The sequence below is a fragment of the Microcebus murinus genome, chromosome 8 (genome assembly GCF_040939455.1).
Source record: "Microcebus murinus isolate Inina chromosome 8, M.murinus_Inina_mat1.0, whole genome shotgun sequence".
In the NCBI taxonomy this organism is placed as follows: Eukaryota; Metazoa; Chordata; class Mammalia; order Primates; family Cheirogaleidae; genus Microcebus; species Microcebus murinus.
The window spans coordinates 53,648,436-53,672,938 of NC_134111.1; the positions used below are offsets into that span (position 1 = coordinate 53,648,436).

Here is a 24,503-nt window from a genome sequence, read left to right on the forward strand (position 1 = left end):
AAAAATAATAAAGACCATGCATCTGATATTTCTTCCTTTTACTTTCAAAATTTTCTTAAGTCTATATTCACTGGCTCATCTCTTCATATCCTACTCATACTAAACTCTTTCAAATTCGGCTTCTACCCTATTTCTCTACTAAAATTTTTCTCTCAACAGGTCAATGGCTTTTTATTAACAAAAATGACTCTATAATCTCTTCCTTCCCATAGAGGCAAAGTTTTTAAAAAGGAAAAAAAATTCTCCATATTTCACTTCTTAACCCAACTCAATCTGGATTTTGTGCTCCTTTTTAACTATCACAGTATTACCCACTGAAAGTACCACTGCTTTGATCACCAACAAACTTATAATGTCAACACTACTACACTACTGTTATGATCATAACTACTCTTTATCAAACCCCTCTATTCTCCTAGAAATGCCTAGCTTTGTGTAGTTCTTAGTATACTAAGATTGTATATTTACATGTGTATACCCCTTTTAACCAGGCGATAATAGGCAGGAACGGCATCTGGATAGCCTCAGGATGTGGCAAGGTAACTGGCAGAGTATGAGCTTGATAAAGGTCTAGGAAATGAATCTACTTTCCTCCTACATTTCAATATTAAATTTCCAACTGCCTATTACCCAACTTATATGATGTGATAAGCAGATTAATGGCCTCCCAAACATGTCCACATCCTCATCCCCAGAACCTGTAAACATGTTTGGTTACATGCCAGGTGAATAAAGATTGCAGATGGAATTAAGGTAACTAATCAGCCTGCTGCATTAAGAATCTCAGCCTAACTTCAAGAGACCAAACAAAAAAGCTATCTTCAAGCAGAAAATTTTCTAATAATATATACCATTTGCCAGCCTTTAGTTAAGTTTGCTATTTTGTTGTTCTGCTTTTCAAATTAAGAATATACTTCGTTTTTTAGTTCTTTATTTTAACATTTACTTTTTTTCATCACCTTGATGATTTATTTCTGGTCTGTCTTCTAACTCTCTCAACATTAAACATCCTGCATCTTGCAGATCACCAAAGTTCCATTTGGTAAATTACTATTTTATAACATTTAAACAAAATACAGGAATTCTGTTATAAAATGAATATTTCCTTTTATTTCCTTCAACTCAATACATTTATTAAGCAACCACTCTGAGTAAAACAATAGATCACTGAAGGGGATTCAGGGTTGCTATAAAGGTGGCAAGCAAGACAAACTCCCTAATACTCTAATGCAAGCTAAGTGCCATAAAAAGGGAGCCAGTGAAGTACTATAAAGGGCCCCAGAAGCAGGGACCAAAGGGTTAGTCACTAGATGGAAAGGGTTCACGGTGATGGTGGCATTTGAGAAAAACAATGAAAACTAGATGGGGACAGAAATGCCTTTGTTATCTATGTTAAGGTACATGTGGGAATTTTAAAATATGACTCCAAAATCCTTTGATTCTCCTCCCAACAAATTCAAGTGGAGAGTATCTATGTACCTTCCCCTTGAATCTGTACCCTGTGACTGTTACACCAAGAAAATACAGCTGTGCCAGTATGCAGGACTACTTCCTATCTTCCAGGTTGCTTGGTCTTAGAATCTGGCAACCATGTGAGGAGGCCCAAATGGCCCCATAGAGAGGTCCATGTGGAGAAGAACTGACAGCCAGAACCAACTTGCCAGCCACGTAAGCCATCCTGATAGAACCCTACAGCTCCAATAAAGTAGCTCCAGCTGATGTTATGAGACAGAGATGAGCTTGTCTTTGTCCCTGGCCAAACTAAAAATTCATCAGCAAAACAGATGAAGTTGTTTTAAGCCACTGAGTTTTGGGATGGTTTGTTATGCAATACAAAATTGCAACACTACAGATTTGATAATTAAGTAAAGGCCACCCAAAAAGCAAATTTATTATTTTATAAGGCATTTTCCAGATTCTCTTAAACATACATACACCTTCCCAAAAAAGCAAAATATGAAGTATCATCCCACTTGGTATGAAGATCAAAAAAAGATTTATGATTGCCACAAATCTTAGTTTTCCATATATGCCATAGAATATAAGTGAGTGAACCCTAAAGCCTACTTAAACGGGAAGTTGTAAACCTATTGGTAAAACCATTAAATTTTTCTGCAAAAATAACTGATTTCAAATTTAGCCATAGGTAGGACATAATTTTTCTTTCATAACTTCATTAGTAAAGGTTCTAGGTTATGTACAAAGGCAAAAGAGAAAGTATAGGTGATTTCCTTTTTAAAAAAATATAGGAGGGTCTGTTAAGGATTCATTTTTAGCTATCAGGTGGCAACCTATAATAATCTCCTACCTCAATCATTCACTCTTACGGTTATAACCTATCCTAGAACGCTGCACTAACAATAACTGATCCCTCTCAAGTTTAAGGATATTTTGCCTTATGAATTGATACGGCTCTCAAACCACATTTACCTCTCTGGCTTATTTCTTCCAATTCCACGGGGATCTATAATCCCTTAATTATTAAGCGGTCAGTAAACTTTATTTGTAAGAGCCAAAAGTAAACATTTTAGGCTTTGCAGCCCACACAAAGTCTCTGTTACATATTCTTATTGTTTTTTGCTATTTTTAGAATGCTTTGAAAATGTAAAGACTTTCTAAACCAAAAAGCCATAAAAAACAGGTCTTAGCCCACATTTTCAGATTTCTTTATTAACATTACCAACACCTTTTAACTATCTATCACCACCTTTCATATCCTTATTTTCTTCATGATCATCCTAAATTCTATAATCCATTGTTATAATCACTCCCTTGCAACAACTTTACCCCTTGGCCCCTTTATCGCCTTATCTAATTCATAAGGCAAAACCCAACCCTGGTTAAAACCAACTATCTGCCTTCTCCATACCTGTACCCATGCAGATGAACATAACTGGAAAACCACAAAGAATCATGCTTTAAACTCATGACTATTAATTTTAAGTGGGCTTTTGGGTCCTCTGGCATTCCTGTATTTCCCTCATTCATTTAGTCTCTCAGTCTCCAAGAGAGTCATTTCACATCTTTCCTTCAAGCTCCCAACATCATCTTCCCCCAGCCTCACCCTAAGAAAACAGATACAATCAGAAAACAATTCCCACCACCTACCTATATCTGCCCATGTTCTCAGACTTACCTTGTTACTAGAGATGAACACTCACACTCCTATCAAAAGCCAACTTCTCCATTTGTACACTAGATTGCATCCCCTCTTGCCTACTCAGGGATACTTCCAAATCAACTGTCACCACTGTCTCCTATATCATCAACTATTCCATGTGTTTTGGGCCATTCCCAGTACCATACAAACATGCTATTATTTCTTTCATACAGTATGCTTGCCCACAAATACAAAATGCTTCCCCCTCAAGCCACTCATTTCCTATTCCCTTTTACTCAAAAAAGTAGTCTCTTCTCGTTGTCTCTTTTTTACCCCCATCCTTTCTAATCAGGATTTTGCACCCATCCCTCCACCAAAACTTCTTTTCAATGTCACCAAGGACCTCCACATTGCTACAATCAGTGATCGATACTCAACCCTCAACTTATTTGGCAGCAGTATTTGTCACAGACGATCACTACCTTGAAACACTCTATTTACTTAGCGTCCAGGCTCCATACTCTCCTGCATTTCCTATCTCACTGATCATTTCTTCTCAGTTTACTTTTCTGATTCCTCTTCATTATCCTAACATCTTAATGTCAGAGAGCATGCCTCTTGGTCCTCTTATCTTCTTCCTCTATAGTTACTTCCTTGGTAACCTCAACCAGTCTCATGGTTTTAATACCACCCACATACTAATGACACCCAAACTTGTATCTCCAGCCTAGATAATTCCTGTTTGCCAAACTCATGTTCAAATACTTTCTTGAAACCTCGAGTAGACTCAAGTAGATGTCTGGCTAATAGGCATCTCAAACATAACACGTCCCAAATCAAGCCCTGTTCTTCACCACCCTATCTAAAGCCCCCTCCAAAAAGTGTTTCCTTTGCAATTTCCATCATCTGAGTAAATGGCATCTCCCTTTCTCCCATCTCCCTCATCTCCCTTTCTCTAAGTACTCAGGCCAAAATCTTTGAGGTCATTCTGACTTCTTCTCTGACTCCATATCCAATCCATCAAGAAATCTTTTGGTTTCTACCTTCCAAATATACACTTGTAAAATAAGGACATCACAATTAGATTCATTTTGGAGGGCAGATCTTTTCAAGAGCTACATATGTACATACATCTTTGTATGTACAAAGTACATCTTTAAGTACTTTTCCCCCAGTTTCTATTATTTAAATTCAGAAACAGACTAAATTCAAAAACAAAATTAGAAAGAAAAAGAGAAGGAAAGATAGAAGAAATGAATAGTCATTCAGAAATGAAGACTTTAAACTCACAGAAACACAGAACAAATTAATGACTAAGTCACCTATAAAAATGACAGGAAACTAAATGGAATTAAATTAAACAACAGAAGTATAATTCTCAAGAAGTAGAATAAAGCTGGGATATAATCTAGAATTTTTAAAAAGAAAATGTCAAAAAGCAATTAATTACTATACACTTGGATAAGTGAGAAATGCTAGAATAGTGTAGCATAGAAGAAATATTTTTTAACAGAAAAAAATATAGGTCATAAGCTTCTTAAGGTCAAAAACTATGTTACATTCATCTCTTTATTCCCCCATGATGTCTGCATGTAACTGTTACTCAATAAATTTTTTTAAATGAACTATTCATTTATCTTATAGCTAAATGTTAATTCTCCCTAAAAGAATATCCAAAAGCAGTGCCACAGGAATCCAAAGTTGAGACCAAGAATCACTCTTCTATAATTTCAACATGACATCAGATGGAAAAAATGTATTTGGCTTTCAAAAGTTACTAAGAAAAAATAAGTTGAGATTCTTAAAATAACTTATGTTGCCTAAATATTAATAAGCACTTAAGAATATTAGTAAAAGGAATATCTTCTTTTTTTTAATAAGCCAGAATATATTTTTTACAAAAGTAATAGCTATGACTTTAAAACATCATATTTTAAATATATGTTCACAAAAGTTAATTTAAAAGTATTTTTATACATTGTTAAATGATTACTAGTCAAGTAATTAACATGTCCATAAACTCACATAGTTATTACCTTTGTGTGTGTGTGTGTGTGTGTGTGTGTGGTGTGAACACTTAAGATCTACTCTCTCAGCAAATTTCAAGTATATAGTACAGCACTATTTTATAGAATATTTTAGTATACATTACTATTTTCACCATGCTGTACATTAGATCTTTTTTTTTTTTTTTTTTTTTTTTTTTTGAGACAGAGTCTCACTTTGTTGTCCAGGCTAGAGTGAGTGCCGTGGCGTCAGCCTAGCTCACAGCAACCTCAATCTCCTGGGCTTGAGTGATCCTTCTGCCTCAACCTCCCGAGTAGCTGGGACTACAGGCATGCGCCACCATGCCCGGCTAATTTTTTTTTATATATATATCAGTTGGCCAATTAATTTCTTTCTCTTTATAGTAGAGACGGGGTCTCGCTCTTGCTCAGGCTGGTTTTGAACTCCTGACCTTGAGCAATCCGCCCGCCTCGGCCTCCCAAGAGCTAGGATTACAGGCGTGAGCCACAGCGCCCGGCCTGTACATTAGATCTTTAGAAGTTATTCACCTACATAACTGAAACTTTGTACCCGTTGACCAAAACGTCATTTCCTCCATTCCTCCCCCAGCACTCCTAGAAACAGCCATTCTACTCTCTGCTTCTATGAGTTGAACTAAAAATATTTTTGAAAAATTAGTACCAGTTATACAAAATGCTTTAGAAATTATAGAAACTTGGTCTTTAGGCAAAAAAACTTATTTTTTATTATTGCTAGAAAGAAGTATAAATTGTAGAAAAATTTAAACTTGTTATGAAAGTAGGAGTTTCATTGCAAGTATATATGCAGAACTTAATCATATGTGAGCATACATATTTTAATCATATGTAATCATCAAAAGAGCAGGCTAAAAAACAAAAAAGAACAGGTTAATATTTCTATAAACCAAAATCCTACTTATGGAGGATATGGAAGTGGGGAGGTTCATCACACATAGCCCTGCAAATGAGAACGCCTAAAACCATTATAATTTAATATCCATGGTCTTTGTGGAAGATATTTATAAAAGGATTCTGGAGTGGAGTGGAGTGGCCTCATCACAGCTCACTATAACCTCAAATTCCTGGGCTCAAGTGATTCTTCCACCTCAGCCTCCTAAGTAGATAGGACTATAGGGGTGTGCCACCATGCCCAGCTAATTTTTAAATTTTTTTAGAGATGGGGTCTTACTATGTTGCCCAGGCTGGTCTGGAACTCCTGGCTTCAAGGGATCCTCCTGCCTTGGTGTCCCAAAGTGCTGGGATGACAGGCATGGGCCACTATACCTGGCCAAGGATTTCCTTTTAAAGGTTTAAATGTCATCGTAACTTTATAATTCTGATAAATTGAAAAAACTGACGTTAAATTTTTAAAAGCAGTAAATTGCAATAAAAGCCTTACAAACTATATTATTAGATAGAGAAAAGAACAAAGACGAAAGCCTTGCAAACTCCAAAATATCTTTTCATATGCCAGTCTTGGGAATATTTTATGTAACCCCTTAAAATAATGGCTTTTAAAATTTTACATAATATCTAATGGTGTAATAGTGATGGCTTTATTAATAATGGTAATACAACCTCAAAAAGAAAGCGTTAACATTATGATCTAGCAGTAATTCAATTGTATGTTTTCTTATTTCTAAATTATTCTTTTCCTAAATAAGTATTATATTTTAGAAGAAACTTCAAATTTAATCTTCATTGCATTTCTCAAAAACAAAACAAAAATGTAAGGATTTTTGTGATAACAGATATTCCAAAAGATTTTTATTTGAAAGGGGAAAAAATCTTATAAAATATTAGTGAAAGTACTTAAATTTCAAAAGATTAAAGCCAATTTATACATATAAAACCAATCAACATATATTTGGTATCCTAGTTTATCAACATATTCCCACATATTCCCAAATTCCACAACATATTCCCAAATCAAAATGAAAATAAAATGATTGCCATCTACCCCAAGTCAATCCCAAATTACCAAATATAAGCTAACATAAAAGCATTCTATGTAAGTTTTTACACACCTCCAACACACTTTTGAACTCACTTGGGTAAATATGGATCTTTCCAACAGCAGCAGGAGTTTCTACAAAGTTATTTACCTTGTCCAGGTCTTGCAGTTACAGCTGCTCCAGCAGATGGCGGCTCAAACTCCTGTCAATTACAATCATGTTATTACAGTGACCTATTACAATGTGCAATTTATAATAAAACAGTAGTGATATCACAGCCTTACCTTTGCTTTCTTTGAGTCTGGATCAAACCTTTCAAGAATTAATTTAGCCGTCTTATAAGTTTCTTTTTCCATGACTTCTTCAAGCTATGAACAAAAATTTCCACAAATTGTCACATTTTAAAACACGCATACTACTTATTTTTATAAGTCCTATTCAAAAAGTATTCAAGTACAAGGCTTAAAATAAATAACACATAATATATCCAGATAGAATGAAAGACTTCCTACATCCAAATAATTAAAATCAAGATTTTAAAATGGTTTTTAACCTCTAATATGTTACTTGTATTTAACAGCTTTACTGCAAGGAAATACCAAATATTGCTAATTGTTTACATATAATGAGGAGAATAATTACATGCACCAACTTCAATAATGGAATGTGCAAAAATCTATCAGCCATCATTATTGGAAGTTATTAGACATGACAAGCAAATGACAGGCAATTCCTCAGATTTATTTCCTCACAGCACTTAATGCTATTAATTTAAAGAAGGTCGTTAGCCAAGAGCTTTACAAAATAAAATCTCTGTGCCAATTAACTGCTGTCAGCATCGATTTTAGATTATTTATTAGCACAAGCAATTAGCTTGCTGCAAATGCAATGAAAACTCACTAACTGGGAGAACAGCCATGGAATTTGCTCAAATGACTTTAAAAGATAAAGCCCTCCCCCATGCTTTTTTTACTTAGATTCAAGCAAATTTAGAGGAAAAAACTGAACATAGTATTTAAGTAAAAATTTTACTGAGTTTTACACTCATACTAAGGACTGTAATTAAAACAATTTATTATTAAAGCATTTTATTTACAATGTAATCAAATCACTTTATAGCTTAATACATGGGTTTAACTTAAAATATAATCACTAGTAAAGTATCATTTTAGTAGTTATGGCCCAACATCAGAAAAAGTTGAACTGTAGTACAAGACAGTCATAGTTATGACAAATTACCTAACATGTAGAATAAAGTGCTTTTACAAAAATTGGAACAGAACCTTTTCCTTCTCAGTGACAACTGATGGTCACTTAGATCATTAAGTGTCACATTCATTCCAAAGGACTTTTATTTTAAAATGCAACCCAGAAAACATTTACTGAGTGAAAAACATAGTTTAAAATATTAATATGCTGTCACAATAGCAGTTAACAGCTTCCTCATTAAACACTCAATTCAACATACAAGATGCTAGGTGCTTAGATGAATCTTTTTTTTTTGAGACAGAGTCTCACTCTGTTCCCCGGGCTAGAGTGCCCTGGCATCAGCCTAGCTTATAGCAACCTCAAACTCCTGGCAATCCTTCTGCCTCAGCCTTCCGAATAGCTGGGACTACAGGCATGCACCACCATGCCCAGCTAATTTTTTGTATATATTTTTAGTTGGCCGATTCATTTCTTTCTATTTTTAGTAGAGACGGCTCTAGCTCTTGCTCAGGCTGGTTTCCAACTCCTGACCTTGAGCAATCTTCCCCTAGGATTACAGGCGTGAGCCACCGTACCCAGCCAAATGAATCCTTTTTTTTAATCTTAGTTTAGTGAAACTAAAATATTTTCCTAATTATTTCAAAATTGTGATAAATTTTCCAAATAAGTTGACTTTTCTGATGTAAAGAAAATGTCTACAGTATCACTTTATAGCTGGTAAAAAAAAACAAACTAGGAATGGAGGTAGATAGAGGGCATGATAGAATACATCCCCAAATCACCACAATCTACATAAAATATCAAAATGCCAAATCCCTGATCTCTATAAAGTAGATGTTTGATGTTTTAGACCAGTGTTGTGCAATAAAACTTTACATAATGATGGAAATGGTCTATGTCGCATAATGGTAGCCACTAGGCCACATGCGATAAATAAGCACTTAAAATGTTGCTTGTGCAACTGAGGAACTGAATTTGTAGTTTTACTTCATTTTAAATAAGGTAAATTTAAACAACTATATGGGGCTAGTGGTCACTGATTTTGGGAAAGCAAAGCTCTAGACTAACACTAGGTTTTAAAAGAAGATTAGACACAACTATGATCTTTAAAACAACACACAAAACTCAAAACCAAAATGCTATTTCATCAAATGATTGCAATTCCTGGTAGATTATTCAACGAGAATTCATGTGTCTATGTTTTATTTATTTATCTTAAATGAAATTTTTAGAAGCACTAAGAGATGCAAATCTATTCCCCTTTTCTTTTGCATTTACTTCTAACAAAATGTTTTCACATAGCAGCTTAATTAACATACTATCCATACAAAATTTTAAGTTAATAACATGTTTTAAACAGACAATCTGATCAATGGAAAGAAAATGAACTTGAAATTTTGAAATCAGAAAAGATCTAGGTTCAAAGCACGTTTCCATTCTCAGAAAGATCATGGGCACCTTTGTTAGCCTCAGTTTCTCCTTTTGTAAGACAAATATATTATTATTTTCTTCATAGCACTATTGGGCAATTTAAATAAAATATGAGAAAGAGTCCACAACAGCTGCTAAAACACTAACATAATTTTCAATGACATATCAATTATTCGGAATGGGTCCGAGACAAATACTATTTCTAAATACTCAATATATTAATCTCAAGATTTAGGAATGAGACATTAGAATTCTCAGAAATTCCCTAAGTCATGAGTCATTCTGTATTTTTTATAATATTGTATTTTAAACATAATAAGTGAATTATTTTTACACAACATGAGTTGTTTTTCTGTAGTATGATTATACTAAAAGTTTCAGGGCCTTTTCATTTAAACAGAATAATAATAAATGGTTGATTATTATAAATCAGCATTACTGTGATCAGATTATATGTTTCAATAACATAAAAAATTATTTCTACTTGAAAATAGCCATTTCATCATAGAAAATATTAAAAGAAAGGAAGACTAACACAAAATAAATGTCAAAAAAACTTTTAAATTTTTAATAAGTCTATGAATATTTAATTCTCAAATTATCATTCTTCAAATAAAATTTTTTTCATTCTTCAAATAAAATTTTAAAACACACAAAACATTAATTGCCCTATCCAATAACCAATATTTGTTCATGACAAATATTCCAGATATGGAAAACTTTCTTTCATTTTGCATTGACTTTCATCAAATTATTAAGAGTGCATCCAAAAGCATCTTCAAAAATTAGAGAATTAGGGAACATGTTATATCACATAAACTCATCCTTTTATCATGCTGAAATATTTTCTGCTTACCCTGATTTTGGTTTTGCTGTTGAAATTGATAATGTTTTTACTAATTCAGATGTTATACCATTTTCTGATTTCATATAGGAGTATTCCTCAATAATAGTCATATCTTTCCTCTTTGCATTCCTTCTGTTACTCTATAGCCTATATCACTATATTCAAACACCAGAAAAAGGCAGCAACTATTACTGGCTTATTATAAAAGTATAATATTTGAAACTACTAGTAAGGTTAACTGCCCTACAAAGAATCACATGCTAAAATTGCCAATTTAAAAACTTCTTTTGACTCCAAAATTTATTTCATGGAATATCATTCATAGGATTTATATAAAGTATACTTTATAAATTTATATAAATTATAGTATGTGTATAAACGTACTAACATTTATTTGCATGAATGATTCACCATTAATAGGAGAGAGGGCCATAAAAACACACTTAAACATGGCCACAAAAGCAAGACTAACTGATTAGATTGTGCCACTTCCTTTCAAAAAGCTTCTGTCCTGTTCCCAGAAATGTCAACATTAACCTGTAGCTCAGCACACTGTCATTCTTACTCTTGCTTTCAACTGACATGAGTGGCTTCCTTTGAACTAGTAACATCTGTAGTTGATTGTTAAGCTTTAATTCTCAGAGAATTATAACACTTTTCTCCATATTCCCAGATTCTCAATTGATTTTTCTCAGGATTCACGAATATATTCATTTCCTGAGAAATGCCAGAAAGCAATTACCACATAGAAATACTACTCTGGAAAATGCACAAAATTTTCATGAAAGCACTTAAAGAGGTAATTTTGACTTGTGCATTTGGAAGAAGCTTGATTTTGAACTGTTCGGAAGGAATGCTCATGGATGCAGAGGGATTATCTATTGCACAGATTACTCAATGATTTTTTAAAGGACCATAAAATATGTGAGTGGTAAAATCTATACATCCAGTCTTGGAAATTTCTTAGATAACTAAAGATCCATTCCTAATTTTATTTTAATAAGTAAATACTTATAGTAAGCTCTTAAAATTTACAACATTGCTAAGATGCTACTCATTTTCCTAAGTAATTTAATTTTTTAAACAATTGATTAATTCATATTCATCAGTATAAATTACAATTTTACAAATTTCAAATTATTTTACAAATCTATTCAAATTAAAGAGATGCATGCCTAAGGAAACCACATATAACAAAATAGTAGTAGTATTAATTGTATTAATTTTGTTAATGAAAGAGAAAGGTTGGGACTTGGACAATTCTAGACTGTTAAGAATTATTTTTCTTGCAGTCATTTCAATAATAAAAGTATTTTAAAACTACAATTGAAGCATTTAAACCTAAACATCAATGAAAAAGATCAGTTTTGATTATGTTTGGCTGTTCCTCAAAAGTAATATCCCTTCTTTTGCTTCTCATTACTAGCATGATCATTAGTTAGCACTCTGCTCCTTACTAATTTATCTTCAACACCTATTTTTCCCAAAGTGTAAAGCTACTCAAACAAAGCAGCTCTGTTAAGGGACTGAGCAGTAAAGACCAGGGACTAGTTCCAATAGCAACAGTATTATAACCAACAACCCTCAAGTCAATGCAAATTGTGTTCTCTACTTAATAAAGTGAATTAGAGCCAATACATTTTTCTTTAGTTATACTGCAAGAGAAATGCTATCTGAATTACCCTATAATACTGACGCCTCATGAATCATTTAGATATACAGAGCTACTGAACCTTGAACTGAATTTCCCAACAGTTGTCAGACTTAGATGGAGCATCTTTTATGTTGTGATTCCTTCAAGGGCTATTAAAAAGTAGTAAATAGCTTAGGCTGCCCTTTCACAGAATATTCCAAGTCTTCTCTGTTACTCTATTGAGAGATTATCCCCAATCATATCTTTTTCAACATTCTGTTTTCTGATACTGTGATGTCACTAACATTGGGCTGCTTCTAATCACTTAAAATTTTTTCCTTCTTTTTTTTTTTTTCTGTTTTTCTTTTGCCTTCCTCTTTGTCTTTTCTACTTTAACCAATATTTCTCCATTTTGGTATAAGCAAGGCTTGGCTCTGGTCACCACTACAAGATCTTCCTTTTATTAATATCTTATCAGCAAACCAAACCAGTCATATCACAACTTCTATATCACTAAGCCCATCAGTATTCCCTCAATTTGAATTTATGGCTGTTCCATAATGTATAGTATGACAGAAACACAATAAGATATTTCTATGTTTCAATTTAGGACTATCAAAATTGCCAATATAACCCGGGCGTGGTGGCTCACGCCTGTAATCTTAGCACTCTGGGAGGCTGAGGCGGGCAGATTGCTCGAGATCGGGAGTTCGAAACCAGCCTGAGTGAGACCCGTCTCTACTAAAAATAAGAAATTAATTGACCAACTAAAAGTATATATATACAAAAAAATTAGCCGGGCATGGTGGTGCATGCCTGTAGTCCCAGCTACTCGGGAGGCTGAGGCAGGAGGATCGCTTGAGCCCAGGAGTTTGAGGTTGCTGTGAGCTAGGCTGACGCCACGGCACTCACTCTAGCCTGGGCAACAAAAGTGAGACTCTGTCTCAAAAAAAAAAAAAAAAAAAAAAAATTGCCAATATAATTTTGATAAATACCTCACAGAATACTGAAGAAGTATCAAACAAACAAAGCTAAGAAATCCCTCCAGAATTAAAGTTCCTTTGCTTTTCAGGTACTAAAAACCTCCAAGACCAATGTCTTCCATCACCAATTCACAGTACAATTTTTAACATTAGTCTTAACTATTATAATTTGTATTACTTTCATACATAATTTCTTGTTACATACTAGACTAAAATATATTGATCACTTGCATCTGATTAAATTTCATTAAATAAGTTTCCATATAACATAATACTATCAGCAATTATCATTTTCACATTTCAAAAATAATCATATCAAAAACAAAAGTAATTCTAAGACCAATTCACTTATTATAGACTATACATATCAACTTCTAAACATCTACAGCCCTTTCTTGTTCTCTTTCTTTCTTTTTTTTTTTTTTTTTAAGAGACTGGGTTTTGCTATGGTGCCCAAGCTGGCCTTGAATTCCTGAGTTCAAGGGATCCTCCCACCTCAGTCTCCCAAATGGCTGGGAGCACCACTGCACCCAGCTTGGTCCTCTCTTACTCTTGGCCCTCTTTCCAAGGCATCTGAAGGATGCATTTAACTAGCCCCACAGTAGATGTCCTTTTGATCAGAGTTGCCGATAGAAAGTGGAAGAAACTGAAGAAAAAAATTCTCTCTCCCTTCCCCTTTCTTCAATCTTTTCGTGTTGAATTTGTCTCTTACAATCAATCTTCCTGATTCCCTCTCTCTTGGCCTTATGGTATCAAGAAAACCTGAGAACTGATATATATATAGATATTTGGTCATTTTTTTGGCTCTAACAAATAATCTGGGCACCCATCTTTTTACCTTCTCTGCCTCATTTAGTCCTCCGCTGTGATTCATTTATTTACTTCTCAGCTTTCAACTGACACAGAGTCTCAGAATCTCAAAAATATAAATAAACTACCTTTTCCTGCCAATCATTATTAACTAGCAAAAGTATTCATAATTTAGCTTCATCACTAAAGTGCTATCTAAAAGCATACTTGTTCCTTGGAGAGTCATTAACTTATAACATATGAACATTAATTATTCAGTTCTTAACTTATTAGTTGTATATAAATTAACTTTAAATAAAAGTTAACTTACTATTTTTTTCTTCTGGGATTTTAAATCATCCAATGCTTCATCTAAAAAACAAAATTCCAATCAAATATTAAGATCCTTAGACATAAGAAAAAATCATGCCAAATGCTATACATTAAGCAAACACAAGAAAACTTTCTCAAAAAAAAAAAAAGAAAGAAAGAAAACTTTCTCATTTTAGGTTTCTCTAAATTTAACTAATGTGTAGAGACAAAAATTATCTCAACCTTTATCCACATATAGTTCCTATTTTTGCCTGTATTATATATTACAAGCCATTTAGGAAAAAATAAACTATATGGAATAACACACATCCAAATTTAAAAAATAAATTTGTAAATGTTTTCAGAAATATTACTTTCTATTATTTCTCATTCCTTTCAACACCCTACCCACATTAATTTACAAATTTAATACCAAATCTATTTTTATATTTTTATACATTGGTAGTAAAAATGTTCTCTGTTTATAAGGAAGGAAATACATACTTTGTTGAGTTAGTCAACCCTCAAGATATTGAGCACTTAATAAAGAAAACCTTTTGAAAATCTATATTATTATACCTGAAGCAGGACTTGGAAAGTAATACTAATAACTTTTCAAAATCAAACATTTCTAAGATTTGTCTGCTTCTATAGGTTGGCATAGTGGAACACATTTCAGAGGACACCATTTATAAATGTCAATGTCTGCTTTACAAATTTATTTAGGTTTCTGGGTTTTATTTAAAAATATTTAACTAATACACCTAGGAATACTATTTCATATAGAAATAAAAAGGAGTTATAACTTGATTTAAACATGTCAACACTCAAAAAGTTTTAGATTTTGCAGCATTTCAGATATTCAGATTTGGGATGCTCAACTTGTTTAATACTACTAGTAATTTAGGTCTACCAGTGAAAATAATGCAATATTTGGGGGGATGGATAACATTTCACTTAATTGAGGGTCAAAGTTAAGGGTTCTCCATCACCAAAACTGATTGTAAATGATAATCCATTAATGCTGATCTCTAATGAGAATTTATACATTTGATTTTTTAAAATGTCTTTTCACACAGGTAAATACTGTCAAATATTGATATCAATGCATGAGCACATGATTTTAACTGAACAGATTCATCACTGGGAAGACATTTATAAAACTCTATTAGTGTCTTGATATTTTTGTCTTTTAGATTGTCATTACATCGCAAATTAATCATTTCCAAAGACTGAAGCTCCTCAATCATATAATTAAATGGTTTACAAATATGAAAAATTCCTTTGTACTGGCACTGAGGTCTAAAAAATGCTGCTGAAACTATAGTTTAAGCTCAGATAATACATCTGCTGCAAATTTGTGTGGGAATGGTAATCTTGCTTCTTGATTCAACTTTTCATAGCACTTTTTTTAAGTTACTTTTTGTCACTACAATGTTAGTTGTTCTCCATATGACTTTATCACTGTATAGGTTTTGCATATACGCATTGCTTTGTATTGCAATTTTAGGTTGGATTCATTAAGAACCATTTTAAGTCTGTAGCAAAAGCCAATTTCCAAGACCAGTCAGTATTCAATTTCTGAAGGTGGTTCTCATTCAGAAATATTTCAATCTGGGATCTTGAGTTCTAAATATTATTATACAATAAAACTTTACTACTGCTAAGCCATCCAAATGCTGTGTGCTAGGGCTAGTCAAGATGTTCAATTCCTATTTCTGATAAAAGTTCACATAACTGACAATAGTTAAGGTCCATGAGAGTAAATTAAGTTCCCCTTGATACTACTGGTTCAAAACCACAATGACAGATTCAAATATGCTCTGCAAAATACATGCTGTTGAATCATACAATGAATAATCATAGAATTTAACACCTTACAGTATCATGAGCTTTGTAAATTTGTCCAACTAAATTTTTTCTGCTACACATATATTCTTACCACCAATAGTTATAATATGTCTTTGCAGTTCCACTTCAGGTTGTAGTAAATTGGTGTTTTCTCAACTTCTTTGAAAATATTCTCACCTGACGGTGTTCCACACAGACTTTTTACAGAGGCTAATTCTTCAGTCACTTCAAGCTCAGAGTTGACGCCTCAAATAAACTATAATTGAGTGGTATCAGTAACATCTGTCAACTCATCAAGAGACAAGGAAGATCACTTGAAACCATTTGCCTTGTTTTTTAATTGACTATTCACGTTGCTCACGATTTTCTCAATTCTTCAAGCAACTGTTCTTGCTGAAAGGCTACTAGTGTTAAATAAATATACTTCTCTGAATATTTTCTTCTGCTGCTGCAATCATACACAATTTGATTAACTCACAATTAGTAAATGGCTTCCCTTACTTCACAAACAAGCCACTCAGAAACTTACTTTAGCTAAAGCCCCATTTTCACTTTTTATGAAGAAATTCTGCAATGATGACATATTCCATTTTCAATTTTCTAATTTTTATGACCATTGCTTTTCTGTGAGTTGGGAATATAATGATGAGAACTTACTATGGTAATGTCCATATATATTGTATTCTTTTAGCACAGCTATAATGTCACTGCATAATAAACACAATGATTTGCACTTTGATAACAAAACAGTACACACTCCATTGTGCCCTAAAATTGCAACATTCAAACTCCACTCTTCTCTTTTTTTCTTGTTTTTATATGATGGGTCTGTACTGGGAATAAAAAAATAAAATAAAATTGTCACAGTTCACTACTCATGGCACTTAAAATGCTGTCAAGTTACAACAGCATCACTGTGATTGGTCGTGCAACAGTCTGAAGTGATGAGATGTGATTTGTCCGACAAGAGTCTGAACTGATAAGAGCACCACATACAGTCTGTCACAACTACTCAATTCTGCCCCTGTAGAATGAAAGCAGCTGAAGACAACACATATGGGCGTGGTTGTGTTTCAATAAAAACTGAAATTTAAATTTCATATAAATTTTACATGTCACAAAATATTATTCTTTTTAATTATTTCAATAATTAAAAAATGTAAAAGCCATTCTTAGACCATGAGCTGTACAAAGCAGTGGGCACCACTTGCTCACAGGCTGTAGTTTACCAACTCCTGCTTTAATTTATATTAGGTCCAACTTGTAAAACAGAAGAACTAAAACTAATAATGAACAAAAAGCAAGGAAAACATCAATAGCTTCAGGCTTTAAAAAGAAACTTTTATGCTTAAAAAAAAAGTATAAGACTACAAGACAATCTTTTATAAAGTCTACTTTGAATGGATATACAATGTCTATTCAAATCAATTAGTAAAATTTTAAAAATACAAAGGACCTCTAATTTTTAAAGCAAAAAATCCCTTTATATAATAACCATATCCAGATCTGCCTATAAATTGAAATATTCATACATTTGATTTTCTTAAAGAAGTGTTCCAGAGGACTCCTCTGAAATAAAGTCTCTTATATCTTCTACTATTTTGTGATTCCTTGACATCAGAGAGCATATTTGTCATAAACTTCTTATCCTCCCACCATCTGCCATCTTACTAAATATCGCTGAAAACAATATCATAAACTTAATTTTCTTAATCTGATAAAGTGTTAATATTTTTAAAAACAACAGCAAGCTTTTCTACTGAAATCAGGAACTAGACAAGGATATCTGCTATTCCCACTTCTAGTGAATATTGTACTGGGTCCTAACTTATTTAAGCAAGAAAAATAAAAGAATAAGGATTGGAAAAGAAGAATCAGTATCATCAGCTCACATTTGTATAACACTTTGCAATTTTTATATGTTTTCATATATAGTTACATTTAATACCTGTAACATTCCTACCAAAACAAATATTTCTGTTCCCATTTTATAAATTAAGAAACTGAGGTTCAAAGAATTTGTTTGCAGGATGTAAAGATGACCAGTGGTGTGGCTGGAGCAAAAGTGAAAAATAGAAGGGTGGAAAAAGATGAAGTCAGAGAAAGAAACATATGCCAAAAGTCAGGGTAAGAATTCAGATTTCATTCTGGCTGCAATGGGAAGCCATTAGAGAATTTCAAGCAAAAGACACATAAGATCTGATTTATCCCTTAAGAATACAAGAGTTAGGGTGCCATTGCAGATATAAAGCAAGAGATGACAATGACCTGAATTAGAACGGTAGCAGTAAAGAAGATGAGAACTGGTCAGACTCAAGATAATTCTGGAAGTAAAGATGATATGACTTGCTGGTAAAGTGGATGAATGTGAAAGGAAAATCAAAAATGGCTCCCAGGTTTTTGGTCTTGTGATGGTTAACTTTATGTGCTAACTTGACTGGGCCACAAGGTGTCCAGATACTTGACTGAATACTATTCTAGGTCTAACACTCTGTGAGGGTGTTTTGGTGTGAGATTAACATTTGAATTAGTAGACTAAGTATAGCAGATTGTTCTCCCTAGTATAGTAGCCTTCATCTAATCAGTTGAAGGCCTGAATTGAACAAGAAGGTTAATCCCCCTTCAAGTAAGAGGAAATTTCCCATGCCTGACTGGCTTGAGCTAGGACATCCATCTTTTCCTGCCTTCAAACTCAAACTGAAACATCGGCTTTTTCTGGGTCTTGAACCTGTCAGATTTCAAACTAGAACTTACACCAGTGGCTCTGCCTGTTCTCAGGCCTTCAGATTCAGATTAGAACTAAACCACTAACTCTCCTGGGTCTCCAGCTTGCTGGCTACATGTCTTGGGACTTCTCAGCCTCCATAACTACATGGGCCAATTCCTAACAACAACAATAATAATATCTCCTACTGGTTCTGTTTCCCTGGAGAACCCTAATACAAGTCTTAATAATTAGTTGTATAGGATTAACTATTTATTAAAATGGGGAAGACACAGGGAGGAACAGATATGAGGGAGTGAGGGTAAAGGGGAGAAGCAATAATAATTCTATTTTAGCCATGTTAAGTATTAAATGTCTAAAAAACTCCCAAATAGAAATGTCAATTACACAGGTATACAAGTCTGTAGCTGAAGGGAAGAGTCTTGGCTGGAGATTTAGATTTGGAAAACACTAACAAATATACAATATTTACATCTGTGGGAGTAGACAAAATCACCTAGAGATATACTGCCCAATGTAGTAGACACTGGCTACATGGGGTAATTTAAAGTTAAACTAATTAATATTAAATAAAAGTTAAGATCCAGTTCTTCAGTTGCACTAGCCACATTTCAAGTGTTCAATAGCCACAAACGGCTAGCAAATACCGTATTAGACAGTAGATACAGATTATTTTCTTCATCACAGAAGATTTTACTACACAGCACAGACCTAGACAAATTATCAAAAAGAGAACACCATGGACAAACTTCTAGTAGAGGAAGTATATGCAAACAAAACTGAAAAGAAATGACCAGTGAAGTGCTGTCAAAGGAGCTTAAATATAAAAATGTCTCAAGAAAAAGAACAGATAACTGAATTAATTCAAAGGCTATTATGAAATCAAGCTGGATGAAAAAAGAGAACTGACTATTGGCTTTGACAAGACACTGATTGTTAGTGACCCTGAATGGAGCAACTACAGTAAAAAGTAGTGGAAACAAAATCAAAGTAGTTGGAGAAGGAATAGTTGGGGGCAAAAAGAGATACTAACTATAGACAGGATTTTAAGAAATTTTATTTTGAAGAGGAAAGAGAAACGAGTGGTAACCTAAAGGGAATATGGGGTCAGGATCTGTCTCCCCTAGATGGTTTATTGAGGCACATTATATGCCAATAGGAATAATCCGATAGAAACAGATGATGTGCAAGGGAAGATAACTGCAGAAGATAACTATAAGAACAAAGTTCTTGAGATAGCCTCCACAGCATAAATAAAGATGGCCATAGATGAGATCAAGGCTAGTCTTCTAGAATACAATGAATGATGAGAACATACTGAGTACAGATAGAGCTTTATTGATACACAGTCAGACCTTCCATATGGGAGAGTTCTACATCTGCAGATTCAACCAACCACAGATTAAAAATATTCAGAAAAATGAATAGCAATACAACAATAAAAAATAATACAAATTTTAAAACAATATAATATAGCAACTATTTACATAGCATTTAAAATAGGGATTATAAGTAATCTAGAGATGATTTAAAATATACTGGAGGATATGCATAGGTTATATGCAAATACTATGCCACTTTATATACAAGACTTGAGCATCTTCAGACTTTGGTATCCTGGGGTACCTGGAACCAATCCCCTGCAGATACTGAGGGATGATGGATTTGGTGGTAGAGGTAGCTCTCATGTGTTTACATCTAGTTTGTGCATAAAGTGAGACTATCAATTAAGAGTGGTCACATAGATGGTAGATTTTGTGGAGTTTTGTTCGTGGCTTTTGATTTTTTTTTATTAGTATTTAGCTGTTGGTTAGTTTGGTATAATTTGATTTGGGGTTTTTATTGAGGAGGTAGATATTAGTGATTTGAGGAGAAATATAATATCAAACAATGCTCTCAAACAGAAAAAAAAAAAGTTAATTTACTAAGGAACTGTAATAGGACCATATAGTAGCATTAAATGTTCACTTGATATCTGCAATTATAGATTTAAAACAAGTCTGGTCAGCATGTTGTATGGATTTTCTTCTAACAAATTTAGTTGTTCTGGTAAGATTAAGCATATAAATGTATTTAACTAAAATAGTGTTTTGCCAGCCATAGGTCAAGCATATAATTGTATTTAACGCACTGACTGCCACACTAGAAAAAAAATTTTTTTCCCTAGGGCCACAGTGTTCTATTAAAAAAATGATCCTTTCTAATTTATTATTTTTTATTGTTTTTTGTTTGTGAGTTATATATAACATAATCCACCTTTTTAGAATTAAATTGTCAATATTAATTGTAATAATAAGAACATCAACAAGTAAGATGTTCATGAACCAATGCAGAGTTTTGTTTCACAAGGCCCCAGGCTTAAAACTAGCCTGAGTTAAACACAACTCACAAGGCAGTCAATGTGTTAAATAGGGCAGGCTGTGCCACATTAAGTAGGATGGGAAGAAGGAGCAAAGGAGTCAAATGGTCACTGGGCTAGAACATAGGGCCTAAACTCAGTAGAAGAAAAGAGAGGTTATGAGTAAGGAGAGCAGTTTGAAAGTCATATATTTAAACAAACTTTATCTGGATTCAGAGTCAAACAAATTATTTTTTAAAACAAATGATACTTATGAGATAACTGAAAATTTGGTATTTTTATATTTGTTATTTTATGATATCAAAAATTCTTTTCTAGGTATGAAAATGCATATCATGGATAGATATATCTGGCATATACTTCAAAATAATACAGGGGGTGAAGAAGTGGGAGGTGGTAAAAATGAAACAAGATTGACCATGAACTGATAATTGTTTAGGTAACAGATACAGGAAGGTTCATTAGACTATTTAGTCTACTTCTGTATATGTGTGAAATTTTCAATAATAAAAAATTAAAATAAGAAAAAAGTTATACATAAAGTTTATTTAAAATGAAATATATATATATGTCTGGTTAATTATAATTCATAGTTTTAAGACCCGAAAAATCTTTAAAACTTGTACATATATTAAAAATATACAGAAGGAGATTTTATCAAAAGTTGCATATTTTAATAAAGACAAGGGCCCAAAGAGCTGTGAGGTTAAAGAGAGTGATGCAATTAATGGAACAAATCAAAAGATGTGTAACTGTATTCTACTCTATAATAAAACAAGTTTTCTATAAGGATTAGTTTAACAAATATAATTTCTTTTGATTTAAAGAAATGATTGTTTTGTGTTAAGAAAAATTCTAAATGAAAAATATGGAAATAGCACAAATTAAAAATAGAACCATTTAGATCATTCAATACTTTTCTTATGTTTTACAATAAACAACTCTTCACTATTTAACCACACCGTCATTTCAATATATCTTACAAACTGCCTTATAAACCAACATACTATAAGATAGTTTTTTAAATATTTATAAAAACTTGGAAATTAAACTTACTATTTCTTTCTGTTCTCTTGGAAAAGAAGAAAATAAGTACTGTTCTTATGCTCCAGATGCTAAAGGGGAAACAAAATTTAGGAAAAAAAACCATCATTAGGATGAGTGAATTAGAATCCATAAAAAAATGAAGCAAATATATTATATATTTCCAATTAGAATTAGGTACATTGTTTCCTTTTATATATCGAAACCAAAAAGTACTTCTGTCAGAAGACATCAGAAGGCTACCTGTGCTTTCAAAAGAGGAGTTCTCAACATCAAATCCGTGACCTTCTGAGCTTCCCCTTAAATTGGAAAATTATCTTTGTGTACGTAAGTTCATTCCTCTAGAGAGAAGATTGCTTTCATCAATTTCAAGGGAGTCTATGAACCCTCCAAAAGATTGAGAATATTATAGAATCCCTTTCTTACTAAGTAAGCATCAACTCCAAAAATTTGTCTTTTCTATTCTTACATGCTAGGGGAAAAGCACATTTTGCTTTTATAAACATGAGACCATTATACCAACCTAAGCTGCTACTCCTTCCCTATCATTTAACATTAGAGAGATCTTCTCTACTCAATAGAATAGCTATTGGGGGGGGGGGGGGACCTTACCTTTAAATAAATACTTGCTAAGTAAACTTAACTACATACCTCCTCCCAAATATTTTATAAGGATAATTCTTTAGGCCTTGCATTAAGACATCAAATGATATGAAAAGTATTAAAAGAAATTCAAAGAATGATCCTAATCACAAACTTGTCAAAGTCATTTCTTAAATTCAATGTAAATATAGTAAAATATCTCTTTCTCCATACAACATGACAGAAATAAGTATACAAACATTATTCATCATTTTATTAAAAAAATACATTATATCAGGCTATAAGTTCAGAATATAGGTATGAAAATTAGTTCTTCACTCTGAAATATGGCATTACTATTCTGGGGACTCAACCTGCAAGGCAGTCACCAGTGATCTGTCTCCTGGTATTCACACCATTGTATAGTCCTCTCTCACCAGCATTGGTCTGAGTGACCAACAGCATATGGCAGAAGTCATAGCATGTCACTTCAAGATTCAAATTAAGTTATAAAAGACTGCACCTTCCATTTTGGGCCTCCTCTTTCATTTGCTGCCTTTCTCTCTCTCTCTCTCAGATTACTTGCTCTGAAAGCAGCCAGCTGTCATGACATGGGAACAGTAAGGGAAGTCTATGGAAAGACCCACGTGGTGAGAAACAGAGGTCTGTGGTAAACACTCAACAAAGAACTGATGCCTGCTAACTACTGTGAGCAGTTAGCATGTATGACCTTAGAAGTAGGTTAGGGAAAAATTACCCAAAATATACAAGACCATACCAGATATCATCTTTGTACTTGGATTTGGAACCCATTTTGGGGGTGGCAAGACAATTGGATTTGGCATGATTTAAAATTCCTCAGATTATACAAAGAAAACTGAAACCAAATACTGACTTGCAAGAAACAGCTTATATGAACAGAAAAAGACCTCAAGGAAACAGCAAAAGGAATATAAGAACAGAATGAAGAAAGTCAGAGGGTTTGCAAAAGCTATTGTTGATGGTGGCAAAAAGAAATAAAGTGTCTAGCCATGAGCTGGAGATTAAATAACAGCAGAAGGAGTAAAGATTCTACAATGATTTTATTTACAGTGACTGTGTGGATTTAGTTAAGTCTTGAGATAACTGTAGCCCCAGCCAACAGCTTAACTATAATTACATAAGAAAAAAAACAAGCCAGAACTACGCAGCTAAGCTGCTCCCAACATTCCTGCCCCTCAGGAGCCTGTGAGACATAACCATTTATTGTTTTAAGCTACTAACTTCTGGGGGTAATTTGTTACACAGCAATAGATAATACACATTTTTATATGATAATTTATTTTTATGATATGAAAACACTAAATAACTAGCACTAGATTCCTACATGGAACTTGGACAATTACCTCTCAGTAAAAAAGATACTGAGCATTGTCTTTAACAAGGGTAGGGAGGTAAGAAGAAAGGAAAGTTAAGAACTTCAAGAATCCTACAATAGTAGAAAAGGCCTATATTATTTTTCTACTGCAAACCCACTGAAATAGTAGCAAGCTGAGAGAGAAGTTTTAGTGAGAGACTACAGAGAAAGAAAACAGGGGATAAGAGCGAAGCAACTGCAGTGATACTGGCTAGAATTCTAGTGTAAGAAATTAGTATAGTGAGCTTTTTCTAATTTTA

The 24,503-nt window shown here is 33.3% G+C and overlaps 1 protein-coding gene across 7 annotated transcripts in view; it reads right to left on the minus strand.

Moving 5' to 3' along the window:
* Positions 1 to 24,503, minus strand: part of LNPK (lunapark, ER junction formation factor) — a 69,286-nt gene that overhangs the window by 21,821 nt on the left and 22,962 nt on the right. For 5 of the 7 annotated variants that reach the window (XM_076005665.1, XM_012753402.3, XM_076005662.1 and 2 more), the window contains 4 exons: positions 22,278 to 22,336; positions 14,306 to 14,346; positions 7,367 to 7,450; positions 7,233 to 7,284 (listed from right to left, as the gene is read on the minus strand). In XM_076005665.1, the coding sequence (XP_075861780.1) occupies positions 7,233 to 7,284; positions 7,367 to 7,450; positions 14,306 to 14,346; positions 22,278 to 22,336 (236 nt within the window). Of the gene's footprint in view, positions 1 to 7,232; positions 7,285 to 7,366; positions 7,451 to 14,305; positions 14,347 to 16,228; positions 16,291 to 16,314; positions 16,427 to 22,277; positions 22,337 to 24,503 lie in introns of those variants that run through there. The other 2 variants (XM_012753409.3, XM_012753408.3) reach the window with 2 other exon arrangements.